The following is a 14,445-nucleotide window of genomic DNA, read 5'->3' as shown; positions in this document are numbered from 1 at the left end:
CAAATATTGGATTCTGAGTTGCTAATGGAACCCATGTGCCAAGGTGAATGGTAACCCTAGAAAATGGGAGAGATACAAGTATTTTTTATGATTCTTTTAGCAATTATTAGAGGTTATGATTGGAATCTGAAAAAGGCATAGACTGAATTCCCCGTGATTTAAGTGAATGTGTCTTTTGCAGTAGAGGACAAAAAGGTCCTTCCGTTAATCAAATCCAAATCTCCAATAGGATTCGTTTTCCCCATTTGTTGTTTGGTTTTTCTTCTCATTCATTGTTCTTCTGTTCTTTTCTACAGTTTTCCACTTCGTCTCTAATTGTTTGACGAATCAATGATGGACTCCAGGAACCTAACTATTCTTAGAATTAAATTTATTTAAGAAAAATTTATTATTTAATCATTAAATATTTTTATTATTAATAAATTAATTTTTATATTTTTAAAAATTTATTAAAATATTATTTTTTTTTCTCTTCACCAATTGAAGTCTTTTTATTCTCTTTTTTATAAAAAATAAATAAAAAATAAGAGATAAAATTTTTAAAATTTAATTTTACTCTCAAATAAACTCTTTATTTTATTTATAAGTATTACCATTATTAATAAATCTGTTCTTATATTTTCAAAAATATATTAAAATATTCTTATTTTTTATTAGATCTATTAAAATATTTTTATTTTTTCTCAAATTTATTAAAATATTTTTATTATTTCTCCCGGTTAACAAAATGGTCCTTCATCCTCATTCTCAAAAAAAAAAGAAAAAAAAAGAAAAAGGTGATGATTAAGATGAAGAATAAAAGGAACAAGAACAGTATTCTCCTCTTCCTTGAAGAAAAAGAAGAAGAAAAAGAAAAAGGAGAATCGAAAAAGAATAAAAATAATTGAAAAAAAATAAAAAGGAGGAAGAAAGAAAAAAAAGGATAATTTAATTTTTTTATTATATTTTAACATAGAAACAAATAAAAGGATTATTTTATTAGTGGAGAAAAAAAAATAATAATATTTTAATAAGTTTTTGAAAATATAAAAATTGATTTATTAATAATAATAATATTTAAAAATTAAATAATAAATTTTTTTATTTAATTTATTTAAAAAATTAATCATAAAATAAATTAAAATTGAATGGAACTGTTATCAAAATAAACTTTGGAACGAAATAAGAATCTAAATGAGACTTTGGTTTGATTTAAGTTTTCTTAAACTTTAAATAGAATTAAAATCGAATGGATGATCACCCCCCTTCCCCCAACTATTATTAATTATCTTGTAAGAAATCCAAAGATTTCGTAAAAGATTTGAAACTTTGAGTCCACTTAGTTAATCATGATTTAATTATTTTATTTATAATTAATTTTTTTTATTGTGAGTAGAATAAATCATGGGGTTGCATAATGGTCACGCTACTCTTAAATTTTGGTATTATAAACAAAGCATAATGTCGGTAGTGGTTGAAACTTTACAATAGCAATTGTGGCTAATGGAGGCTAGGGTTGCCTATACTTTTCTTTAAATTATTAGTATTGTATAATATGGAATTCATCTACTACCATATACAAAGTTAAGAAAATGATTGAGGCTTATAGTTATAAGGGAGCTAATGATGAACCTATTACACAATTATTAGAGGGTTATTAGAGAAATTTAAAGGTTATTAAATATGCAATTATCATTTCATGAAAGTGATTATGCTTTATTATAATTAATATTATCTCCATCGATTAAGATTTATACATTTAAATTAATAAAATTAATTAATAATCTTTTTTTAAAATAAAATATAACTTTTACGCAAATCAGAAAAAATAGCATTCAAAATAAAAGGAGGGATCATGACCAACTAACTTCCTGATTCCGACAAAGAATGTATTGCTGTTGGGGTGATCAATATTCGGTTCAAATAAAAAAAATTGATCGAATCGAATTGATTTGAAAATTTGGTTTAGTTTTTTATACATTTCGATTCGGTTTGATTTTTAATTTTAGAAATTTCAGTTATTTCAGTTCGATTCGGTTTTGATCAGAAAAAAACTGAAAAAACCGAACCGAACCGATTAGTGATAATAGTATGTTTTTTCAATAATATAGAGAAATTAAATCATATTAAAATTAAAATATTTTAATTAAATTTTAAAATACTAAAAATAAAGTGTAAAAAATAAAAAAATTATTAAAAATCGAAACCGAATCGAATCGAACCGAGTCAGACCGGTTCGGTTCGATTTCTGACCAAAATCGATTCGGTTCGGTTTTCATAAACACTAAAATTTTGATTTTCGGTTTCTTCGATTCGATTCGATTTTAAATCGAACCGACCGAATGCTCACCCCTAATTGTCTGTACTAAAGTGCTACACTAGTCGCAGAATGCCTAACAAAGTGAACAGAAACACTTGATAACTCCAATCCTAGAGTTTTACAATATGCTAAAATAAGACCATACGAGAATTGCAAAGAGGAAATAGATGATTGAAGAGTAGCAATCATACTTGCTGTATCATACTCAATCTAAACATTAAACCACCCACAATTTATTAATTAATTAAATTGTAAATAAAATATATAGTAATTTTTTATTATAAAAATAATATATATATATATATTTTTATAAAATAATGATTATAAAGTTAATATTAAAATTATAAAAATAATAATATAAAGAATATTTTACCAATAAATTTGGATTACCAAATCATGGTGTGCAAAATCTAGTTCTTATAAATCACAAACTAATAATTGAATGGAATAATCGAATAATTTAGATGTAAAACACAACATGCGGAGAATATAGCTTTTCTTATTTAAGGATGGAAAATAATTGCCGAGCAGAAAGCGGAAAGCAAAAAGCAAAAAGCAAGGTAAAAGTAAACACAACTTGCATGGGGGTATTGCATAATTTCACTGTATGAGGCTATGCTGCATTTGCAATTTTAAAAAAAAAAGAAATAAAAAAACAAAAAACTGGGTTTGATAATTTGAAAAATATTAAAAATAATAAATTCGTGGAATGTAAGAATGAAATCTTTCATGCCAAAGAAAATGGAAATTAATGATTTCATCTGTGGATTTTCTTCTCCAATATACTTGGAAAAGGCTCATGAAGCTCCACCAATAAATGGGGTATCCATCAGAATTACCAAAAACATAGTAGAAAAAAATTATATAGAAGCTTTCTATTTCTGGAGTCTCAATCATTGTAATTTATGGATAAAACATTATTTCAAGAAAGCACTGAATATCTATAAGAAGAAGAAGAAGAAGCAAGAGCACCAATGGAAATTCAACATGGTTAGACCAAAGTGGTGAATGGTGATTGGTTATGAGCATTTTCGGTCTCCCCAAAATCCAAAAGCTGCCCCACTCCCACTCCACCAGCCCAAATCGGCCAATCCTTTTTGGATTTAGCCTAAGAAAAGTAAAGAATCAACTTCTTCCATCATTCCTTCGTTAAATTACGTTATCCTCTTCCCTGAGGTTAAAGAAAAATACGTATTTAGAGAAATATTAAACTATATATATTAATTTTTTAATCATTCATTATATAAATATGAATGAAAATACTCAAATTGTGAGTGTAATATAATTACCAATTTATCCTTTAATCATCTACACGTTAAATTATATTATAAATATTATATTTTTATAATTTAAAAATAAATATATTTTCTAAAAATTAATTTATATAGTAATATATTTTCTATAAAGTGAATATATTTCCTAATAAATTGAGAATTTTAAACTAAATAAGAATTGAATTTTAGATGATTGGTATTTGTGTAAATTTTATTCAAATCAGGGGTTATTTTTGGTATAAAGAACATACAATCACGCTTGAACTCGGCTCCTGGTGGGACCATGAGCGCTGCCGGATGCAGCTTCCTTCTATAAATACAAAGCGAAGAGGTTAAAGAAAGAGGCAAGGCAAAGGCAATAACAATCACAAAAAGCCCAAGAAGAAGAGAAAGAGACCATTCCCTTTCAACATGGGAGCAGAAGCCTTGCCCCGGAACGGAGATATTTCTCCGGCTGCTCCTCCTCATCCTCTTATATTGGGTCTCCAGCCTGCCGCTCTCATAGACCACGTGGCCCGTGTCGATTGTTCCTTGCTGGATCAAGTCCCCGGTGAACGCGGTGGCTCCACAACCGTAACTACCTTTTTGTCACAGCTACTCTTTTGATTCAAATTCCTTGAGTTTTGCTTAATTTCCATGGTTCTGCAGAGATTTCTGCTGTTTAAATATGCATTGCTACAATATCACTCTTTTCTCAGCTATATTTATTCTTTCTGGCTTTTCGTATATTTTTGCATACAAGTTTGCGCATTTTGCTCTGGTGTTTTTAATTACTTCGCACATGTGGGCTCGAATATCAGAGCTTTAATGAGGGAATGTAGCTTTCTTACTCAGTTTGTATCACTTTAATTAAAAAAAGGTCTCCTAAGTCTTAATTATAATTAAATATTACCATTAATGTCTGCTTGTGATTTAGCTGAAATTTTTTTGTTGAATCCCAATGCCATCTGAACTTTAAATGTCCCATTGTTACGGTTGTCTGTTTCTTCTTTATAATATTTTAACCCCTTTTTTTTTTGTTTCATTGTATGCATAATGGTCTTTATTCTTGATCAGATGGTTTTTTTATTTTTTGTTATTTTTATTATTATATTTTTGTTTAAAAAGAATTAAATTTTTTTGGGTTGTGCAGGTTGCAATTCAAGAGCTTCAGCGCATTTTGGGAAAGGTAAAAACCCATATGCTCACTTCCCCTGATAATGCATCTCCTATGCTGACCATTGCTGGGGGAAGTGTAGCCAATACCATTCGTGGTCTCAGTGCAAACTTTGGAGTCTCTTGTGGGATCATTGGGGCTTACGGGGATGATGAGGAAGGCAGGTGGTTTGCTAATAATATGGGCTTTAGTGGGGTGAACATCTCGAGGTTGAGGAGGAAGAAGGGATCCACGGGTCAGGTGATTCCATTTTGCTAATTCTGTAAAATTGAATTAGTGTTGGTTGTTTATTACTGAGCTTCAAATCTCAAAATCTGAAGCATGGTTGGTAACTGGCTTGTTACAGTGTGTGTGTTTGGTTGATGCATTGGGCAATCGTACAATGCGGCCTTGCCTCTCAAGTGCTGTGAAAGTTCAGGTGCTTTTCCTCTGTCTCTTATGCTTATCTTCTATACTTTTGTTCTTTCCCAACCTTTAAGGATTTTGTTGTAGCCTTCTTATTTAGATGAGCCATTACAAATATATCTATATTCTTGTCCTTTTTCAGGCCGACGAATTGACCAAAGAAGATTTCAAGGGCTCTAAGGTTAGGCAGCTCTCGCCAGGATTAAATTTGTGGATCAATCCTATCCATTTCTTTTGCTATTATTTGTTTTCTTTCTTGTTCTCTTCTTGTTTTTGTCCTGCCTTCTGTTTGTTATGTTTTGGTGGCAAGTCCCACAAACTACAAAATGAAAGTCCATCTAGAAAATGTAAAGATATTCTATAAAGTGGAGATGTAAAATTGCAGATGATAATAGCATACGCATGCTTTCTTAGTAATTGCCGGACTAGTAATGTTAGCAATCACTAATATTATTTCTGTTACAGTGGCTGGTCATCAGATATGGAATATTCAATATTGAAGTTATTCAAGCAGCTATTCAGATTGCAAAGCAAGAGGGTCTTTATGTCTCATTGGATTTGGCCAGTTTTGAGGTATGTGTACGTGTGATCAATGTTATTCATATCTTTTAGCTAAATTAAATGTGTGGGCCATCTTCATTATCAAACATCGGATAAACATCCAAGTAATAGATGGCCACTTTAGTCATTGCCAAAAATTGTTTCCAACATATTTTTGTGATTGGAATGTAAGTCACTTTTCCTGTAATTTTTATATCATCTAAGAGTTGTGTTTATTTGATATGGGAATGATCTTTATCCCATTCATTATCTTTATCTCATTCTTTGCTCTGAAATTTTTAAAGCCCCAAATTTCCTTTATCACTACATTAACAGAAATGCTTTCAACTTTGGCCAGATGATTCGGAACTTCAGATCACGTCTTGTTCAATTGCTAGAGTCAGGGGACATAGACCTGTGCTTTGCTAATGAGGATGAAGCAAAGGAACTTCTAAGGTAACCATTATTTAGGCTATGTCCTTGATTTAAAATGCTGAGACAAGTTATTCTAAATTTCAAAATTCACTTAGTATTCTTTTGTTTAGATGGATCGTAGTAGTGGTTGTTGATTTCTCTTATAATATTTGTAGAGGTGAACCAAATACTGATCCTGAGGCGCCACTAGAATTCTTGGCTAAATATTGCAAGTGGGCTGTAGTGACTTTAGGTCCTAATGGTTGCATTGCGAAGCATGGAAAAGAGGTTAGTATCTGCTTGTAGATTTGAGCCATTTTGTGCATATGTGAAGATATGTTAAATGAACAAGTGTTCGTAATTGCTCAAACATTTCTCTTTGTGGCAGGATGCCTTCCCTTAAACCTGTTTAACCCTCTCATCTTTTACCTTTACAAATATATGAATGGGGCATCATTTTCATTTGTACTTTCCTCAAATGATAGCTTCCTTCAGACTTGTTACTGTATCCAGGGAAATAGAAAACTATTATGCATGCTGTTCTCAGTTTCCAATGCAAGATACTCGTAATTGTTGCCATTTTGTATCATTTTATTTTGATATGATTGTCATGACATTACTCCCCGACATGTCAGACTGTGCGGGTTGCAGCCATTGGGGAAGCAAAGGCAACCGATGCTACTGGAGCAGGAGACCTATTTGCCAGTGGATTTTTGTATGGACTGGTGAAGGGGTTATCTTTGGAGGAATGCTGCAAAATTGGTACATGTAGTGGTGGATCAGTTGTTCGCTCCCTTGGAGGTGAAGTGACCCCAGAGAACCGACAATGGATGTACAAACAGATGCAGATCAAGGGACTCCCTGTTCCTGACATCCGCAATTGATGCCCACAACTTGCATAGAAGTTATTGCTTCTTTTTTTTTTTTTTTTTTTTTTTTTTTTTTTTTTTTCTTTCAATCAATTCCTATTAATTATTATCTCTTATGAGAAAAGAGGCAGCTGTAGTTGCATTTTGGGGCTAATTTTATGAATACAGCTATTTCTTTTAATTATATAGCATTGTGCTTGGCATAACAGTAGAGAATTTTAATTGTATACCAAGAGAGCTTTTAGGTTTTTTACTTGACATAACTGGCTGCTGTTTTCATTCAATTGCATAAAACATAACAACAGAATTAGCTGAAAGATGATATAACGATGTTGCACAAAGTGCTTGACATTTGATATTTTAGCTTTCACAGCGAAGATCCGAGTCCTCTAAACAAGCCATTTCATAACCTTTTTATCAAGGAAAATTAGTTTCTGCAGAAATTTCTAATTAGAATGCAGAATTTTCAATCCCATTTCTGAGTGCAGTTGCTACAAGTGCAAAACCACTTACATACTCTTCTAGTACAAGTGTAATAAGCAAATTTCAAAAAATAATTATTACTATATAATTTTATACTTTATTTATTTTAATTTATTTTATATAACATTACCACTCATATCTAAACTTATATATATATTTCTATAATTTTTTATGCAGAATTTTTTAAAGTATATTTGGTTTTCCATCAACTGCTAGCTGTTTTTATTTTATTTTTTTATTTAGAACATATTACCCTTTTATAATTTATTAATTATAATTTTAAAGAATTACAATTCATCTATCAATAAATTATAATTATATTACATAATACATATAATAAAAGTATTATAAATAATAATTAAATTAGTTACAATATTTTCTCCATCTCATAATTTTTGTATTCTTTTTTCTATTTTAATTATTTCAAAATTATTATCTACTTTTGTTATTTAGAGTATAATAATATATAAATTGACTATTATAATTCTATTTAATTTTATCTCTGACAAATTTTTTAAAATATATCTTAATTTTAATAAAATTTATTATATTTAAGAGGGATATAATTAAAAAGTTAATAAAAAAAATTTATATTTTTTAATATATATGAAAAAGTAAAGTGAATAAAAATTATGAGACAGACGTAATATATAATAAAAATGATCTGCATAAAAATTTACTATATTTTAAAATTTTGTTTTTAATTATTAAATATGTTATATAAAAAAATCATTACTTTTATATTTATTTTATTAATAAAATAAATTATTATATCATTATTAGTGATTTTATGTGCTAACAATAATTATTAGACATAATTTATCAATTTACCAAACACCTTCATATCAATTAGAAAGTAACAATTTACTATTCAGTATAAGTTGTTACATGCAACTGATAATTTATGTATATTTTAATAATTAAATTAAATATTTGACAAGTTTATTAAAAATTAAAGGATAGCTGATGTGCATGGTTTTTAAAGTCCTAAATCATATTAAAATAAAAAAAAATCAACATTATAGAAATTGAATTTATTTAGTTATTTATTTTCAATTTTTTATTATGAATTATATTAAAAAATTGATTTTATATATATATATTTTAATAATTTAATAATATTATAATTCTATTATATAATTTCAAATAACATATATTAAAAAATCATAAATATGTAAAAATATAAATAAAATAATTATTTATTTATCATTAAAAAATGTTTAATTCATTATGTGTAAAAATATGTATTTTTTATTATTTTTATAAATTAAATTATTTATATAATTTAAATCTGACTCTACCTCTTATAACTATTAAATAGCTATATTAATTTTATAAAATAATCATATATTCTAATTAGTTATTAAAGATTTCTAATTATATGATTTAAATAATTTAATTATTTAATTGTAATTTATTTTATCTAAATAATATGTATCTATTATTTTAATTATACATGTATTAATTATTTTAATATTTTTAATTATATGAGTAAATTATATATTAGTAATATAATTTTTTAAAAATAAAAATAAAAAAATTATTATAAAAGGATAGGAGACCTAAGATAAAGGGTCGAAGCTAACCCAGGCAGGCCTATCCCCAAACACCCACAATCTTAATATCCAAACATTAGGTAACAGAATCTGGATTTATAATCCTTACTGAAGAGCATTACAAATACAAACAGCGACTCAGACCAAACTTTGATATATAATTTATCTTTATGTATTAATTACACATTTACATTCTAATTAAATTATATAATTAATAATTTAATATAAAATAAAATAACATTCTTACCAATTAAAATTATATAATTAATAATTAAATGTAAAATAAGATAACATTCTTACTGAGAATTGTATATAATATATATTATTATCAATACTATATTTAAATAATAGTATTATTATTGTGATTTATTTATTTATATTTTAAAATATTATGATTTTACTTGTGAAAATTCATATTTTAAACTGAAAACTTAAATTATAATTAGAATCAAAACTGCTTATAACAGTATTGAAGTTGTATCAAAATTTAATTCTAAATATAATTTTTAAAAATAAAAAAAATTAAAATTTTAGTTCTAATTATGAATCACTAAAATTGAAATCAAATAGTCCTATCTAATGAGTAGCTCATAGATTTATTTTGGATATAAGCTCAATTCAAAATTTTGTACCAATTAAACTCCTATATTAATATAATATTATTTTTTAATAATAAAATATTATTTTTTAATAATAAAAATATTTTTATAATTTTAAAAATTATTTATTATATTTATGTATTTTTAAAATTTTTATAGTAATTAAAATATTAAATTTTTAGGTTTTTAATTATAAAAAATAATATTTTATTATTAAAAAAATATATTATATTACAACTTATTTAGTTCTTAATAAAAATAAGAAGACTTGATTGGCCCAAAATTTTAAAAGTGACTTATTCTAATAAGTTAATAGACATTTTAATTTTACTTTTTATTTAGATCATATTACCCTTATACTTTATTAATTACAGTTCTTTAGAACTAAAATTTTTACCTGAATAAGTTATTTAAAATTACAATACATAAAATAAAAATATTATAAATAGTAATTAAACTAGTTATAATATTTATTATTATATAGTAAAAATTATACATATTTATAAAAAAAATAATTTTAAAATTTTATTTTTAATTATAATATATGTTGTATAATAAATTAATATTTATATTTATATTTATATTTATTTTATTAATATAATAAATTTATACATATCTTTATTAGTTATTTTTAAAAGTTAATAACTATAGGTTATAATTATCAATTATATCTAACGGTTAAACTAAATAAGCCCGTGAAAAATTATTAAGTTAACAAGTCAATATAGAGAAATGGGTGCTGCACCCATTTCTGAGAACTGTGTATGAGTTCCAAATAACATAGCCAAAAGCTAGAATAAAAATGTTTGCACATAAATAATCCAAGAATTTGTCTCCCATGGTGCCATTCATTTTCAACTAACTTCTGCAAAACATGCTTAAAAACATCAAAAAAAAAAAAAAAAAAAACTAGCACAGGGAAGCAGCTGTTGTTTTCGGATTCTCATATGTCCATTGGAGCCACACCCTGGTCAGCAGCAGGTCCTTGATCAGCGCCTTCACCTTGCTCGGCGGCAGCATCAGGTTCAGCAGCAGGACCCTCTGGCTCTGCAACAATCTCAAATGCATCAATTAACTGCTGTACAGTTTCCTGATCCAATATGTGGAATGCCTCCCCAACTCCTAATACAGCAACTGTGCAAATGGAGCTCTTCAGTGTTTCTCCTTGTAAGGTTTCCCTAACTGCAATGAGAGCATCCTTAATCAGATCTTCCCGTGAAGAGTCCGCAAAGTTCTCAAACCTGCGTTCCAAGTAGGTCTTTGCAGCTTGTGAGCGAGATCCAATAGCAAATGCCTGATATTCAAAATAGTTCCCACTAGGGCAATTGTAGTAGAGGTGAGCTCCAGATTCATCCAAGCCACCCACCAGCAGCCCAACACCATATGGCCGTTTCCAAGAGCGTTGGGTGCATACCTGCAAGTCAAATAAGTGTTACACCTACATCAACTCTGGGTGGATGTTCACCCATATGAAACTAAATTTTGACAAAATATTTAAACTCACTCCAACCATGTCACTAAAATGGTCTGTCCCAGGGAGAAACACACTAGACAGAGAAAAAGCGTGCAAATAGATGTCATCTTACTGTCATTTTGAAGATGAAGTCCCACAGGGATGATCCAGATTTCCAAATATAGAATCTTACTGTTATTTTGAAGATGAAGTTCCATGAGGATATCCCAATTCCAAATATGATGTCTTTTTGTTTTCCAAAAGAATCTGACTCAATATCAAGATTTCGATGATCCACAGACTTTGTGCAAAAATGAAGGCACAAATCTGTTCAAAGAATTGATATAAACCTTTTTTCATTTTTTTGAGAAAACAAAATCTACATGTCAAGATTTTGATGTTTGTGTTTGTGCAGAAGTGAAGGCATACTGTTCTAAAAATAGATAGAGAATGGAGAGGAAGGGAAAAAGGTTAATTAAGCTGCACATATGACTTGCTGAGAAGCAACTGAGATACTATGTGGACATGTTTGTTTTAGTGCCACAATGGGTGCCTTAAGAGAGAAAATATCAAATAGAAATTGCTCAGTTTGATTAGTGAACAACACTGTGAACACGGACACTCGATGCAAAAAAGTAATAAATCATGAGTTACTCATTTTATTTTGTTGTAACTTCAACAGGTACATGAAAACAAGTACATTAGTGAAATAACTAATACAATAAAGCCGACACTAAAAATCAATAAAAGAAAGATCCAATAAAACTAAATATTTTATAAAAGAATAAAGCTTCCAAAAATGAGCCTTATTTGCAGTTAGAGTGATTGCAGTAGCTTGGGAATGTAACTTCCCATGTTCGGTTTGCATGAGAATGTACATTCCTGGGAGGGGTGGATTAACAGACTTGTATAACACAATATTCTCATGTTCCTAGGAATGTATTTTCTCATCCTAAAGTGTAGAAATGCCACATTTCCAATGAAATGCAAGAAACGAAAGCAAATTTAACTAGACATTAATTCCTTTGTTATAACCTGTATCGGTCACAATCTCAGGAATTTGTTATTTCTAAGAAAACAAGAAGATGCCAAATTCATGGAAATTCTTGCTTGGGAGTTGGGAACTCATAAGAAAGTGATTCCAGATGGAAATGTTGCACTCCAGCAATAAAATGCTGCATAGATAGGATGTGGCAGTATCTGTTAAACAAACTAACAATGTGTGCTGATTATTGCAGACAACTAAAAATTCCAATCACAAATTCTCAGATTGCCTTGATCATAATAAGTCCCAGGTTTATTTCACAATCCACGTGGGCCTTTATTACTAATGTAGTTTTTATATGTTGCATAATTCTATTTAAATTATTTCCAAGTATGCATGCATTTAAAATTCTGCTAGACTAGATTGGCTTTTTTAATATTACAATCCCATAAACTACAAGATCTTAGACTACCTGAGACTCTTGCAAATTGCAACACACACACGCACAAGCCAATTGAGGCTATATGAAGGTACATTTAAGGCCAACTTTGTTGTGATGATAGTTTAAAACATAGTCCATTGTCAAAACCTACATCATAAGCGTCATCATTACGCTCTTGAAGACTGTATGGTTAGTCTTTTGCATCCTAAAAGCTCAAATACAATTAAGTTATGGGAAAATTACTACTTAATCCTATGATACGGAAAAACTCATTAGTTGGTCACTCGATTCTGAAAAATACATTAAAATGTCTCTAACATCTTAAAAAGTCTATTAATTAATCTCTACACTAGTTTTAGTTAGTTTTAGCAGTCAAGTATTGTAAAAATTTTAAAATGCCCTTAATAGGGAGAGACTAATCCGTAAGCCTTTTAAAAACTGGAGGAATCAAGTAATAAGTTTTTCAAAACTACGGGATGGCAAACTTAACGGAGGGCCTAAGTAATAACTTTTTAAAATGTTAGGCACATTTTAATGCTTTATTCAAAATCTAAGGATTAATTAATGAGTTTCCCATTCCATTGGGACTGAGTAATAATTTTCCTTAAATTATTTACAGGAACAATGTATCAAGCAAACATCCTTGAAATTAAGCCGAAATTAAGTGAAAAGAGAGCAAAATAAAGTTATTAAAATCTCAGATTCAACAAAATAGCAGCTGAAAGGCCAAATGCGGAAAATAATGACAGGCATCAAGATGAAAAGATTGACAGCAGAAATAGCAAGCGGCAACCCTAACTCCAAAAATTAAAATCACAACACTCAAATTCCATGATCAGAAAACATTAAGCATTTTCAATACTTCACCCAAAAATTAAAAAAAGAAAAAAAAAACTAAAAGCAATAGAAAAATCCCCAAAATTAAGGATGGTAAAAAAAAAAAAAAACAAACCTGAGCCTTATCAGCGAGTTGAACGACGAGTCGACCAACCGGAAGCGCGGACTCGTATGTGAAACTGTAGTTAATGCATTCGGATCGCATGTACCGCGATAGTACGCGACCATCAGCGGTTAGGCCTGCGATAGCAACGCCAATGTGGTCATCGACTTTGAATATCTTCTTCTGGTGAGAGGATAGCTCGGAATTAGCCTTATTGACACAAGCGAGAACCACGTGAGTCTTAGATCGGAGTCCAATTGCCGCCGAACCCTGCTTGACGGCCTCCATAGCATATTCGACCTGGAAGAGCCTGCCGGCGGGGCTCCATGTGGTGACGTCAGTGTCGTACTGGTTCCTAAACATTTCTTGCGCTGTGTGTCTTCTGATAGCTACGCTGCCGTTTCAGGTCCACCACTGTGCCAGTCCCCCTCTGGTAATTGTAGCAAGAGGAAGAGAGCGTAGGTGTTTAGAATAAGCAATTGCAGTTGCAGGGTTTCTTTTCTTTTGGCTCAAGCTTTGAAATGGGGGAATGATTAGATAGATCCATTACTAGTTTATTTTTGTTAGACTTGGGCTCTTGAGGACTTAACCAAGTCCAAGACGATGGGCTTGGCTAAGATATTGGGCTCTTAACTCAGTCTCAGCTGAATTGGGTTTTTCATCTAGGGCTATGCCTTTTAGGCTTCAGATTACGAAAACAACTTTTATTTAAAATTATTTTTTATTCAAAAATTCATTTATTTATAGTTTTTCAAATTAACTCATGAATATATTTAATTTAATAAAATTTATTTAATTTTAAACATATTATTTTTATATTAAAATTATAAATTAATTAAACTATTTATAAACTACTTAAAATATAATTTAATAAAATTTGATTTATTTTAATTTATAAATTAAATAAATTAAAATTTTTATTTATTAATATTTGATTTGAATTTAAATGAATCAATTTTGAGTTGGGCCGGAGAAAAGTTGAATGAAGTAAAATGAGCTATTAAAAACTCTTAGATTCATTTCCCGACTG

The 14,445-nt window shown here is 29.0% G+C and overlaps 2 protein-coding genes across 2 annotated transcripts; one reads left to right on the top strand and one right to left on the bottom strand.

Annotated features, from left to right (window-relative positions):
• Nucleotides 1-3,919: 3,919 nt before the first annotated feature.
• Nucleotides 3,920-7,043, top strand: LOC110614490 (uncharacterized sugar kinase slr0537). The gene is made up of 8 exons (XM_021756038.2): nt 3,920-4,146; nt 4,706-4,969; nt 5,076-5,147; nt 5,277-5,315; nt 5,600-5,707; nt 6,033-6,130; nt 6,265-6,376; nt 6,724-7,043. Exons 1-8 carry the CDS (start codon nt 3,985-3,987, stop codon nt 6,970-6,972), a joined length of 1,104 nt encoding a protein of 367 aa, XP_021611730.1. The 5' UTR covers nt 3,920-3,984; the 3' UTR covers nt 6,973-7,043.
• A 3,230-nt stretch (nt 7,044-10,273) lies between these two features.
• LOC110616159 (proteasome subunit alpha type-1-B) lies at nt 10,274-13,935 on the bottom strand. Its single transcript, XM_021758502.2, has 2 exons — nt 13,428-13,935; nt 10,274-11,009 (listed from the first exon to the last, which is right to left on the bottom strand). Exons 1-2 carry the CDS (start codon nt 13,776-13,778, stop codon nt 10,539-10,541), a joined length of 822 nt encoding a protein of 273 aa, XP_021614194.1. The 5' UTR covers nt 13,779-13,935; the 3' UTR covers nt 10,274-10,538.
• Nucleotides 13,936-14,445: the final 510 nt, after the last annotated feature.

Source organism: Manihot esculenta, chromosome 5 (genome assembly GCF_001659605.2).
Source record: "Manihot esculenta cultivar AM560-2 chromosome 5, M.esculenta_v8, whole genome shotgun sequence".
NCBI classification, from domain to species: Eukaryota; Viridiplantae; Streptophyta; class Magnoliopsida; order Malpighiales; family Euphorbiaceae; genus Manihot; species Manihot esculenta.
The sequence above is the reverse complement of the archived record's forward strand: the minus strand, read 5'-3'. Positions and strand labels throughout refer to the sequence as shown.

Bases quoted from the DNA above. Each gene is read 5' to 3' on its own strand.
- LOC110614490 (XM_021756038.2), top strand. From the start codon at position 3,985: ATGGGAGCAGAAGCCTTGCCCCGGAACGGAGATATTTCTCCGGCTGCT. The intron at 4,970-5,075 runs GTGATTCCATTT...GGCTTGTTACAG, and splicing joins AGAAGGGATCCACGGGTCAG to TGTGTGTGTTTGGTTGATGC. The intron at 5,148-5,276 runs GTGCTTTTCCTC...GTCCTTTTTCAG, and splicing joins CAAGTGCTGTGAAAGTTCAG to GCCGACGAATTGACCAAAGA.
- LOC110616159 (XM_021758502.2), bottom strand. From the start codon at position 13,778: ATGTTTAGGAACCAGTACGACACTGACGTCACCACATGGAGCCCCGCC. The intron at 11,010-13,427 runs GTTTGTTTTTTT...TTTGACTTGCAG, and splicing joins AACTCGCTGATAAGGCTCAG to GTATGCACCCAACGCTCTTG.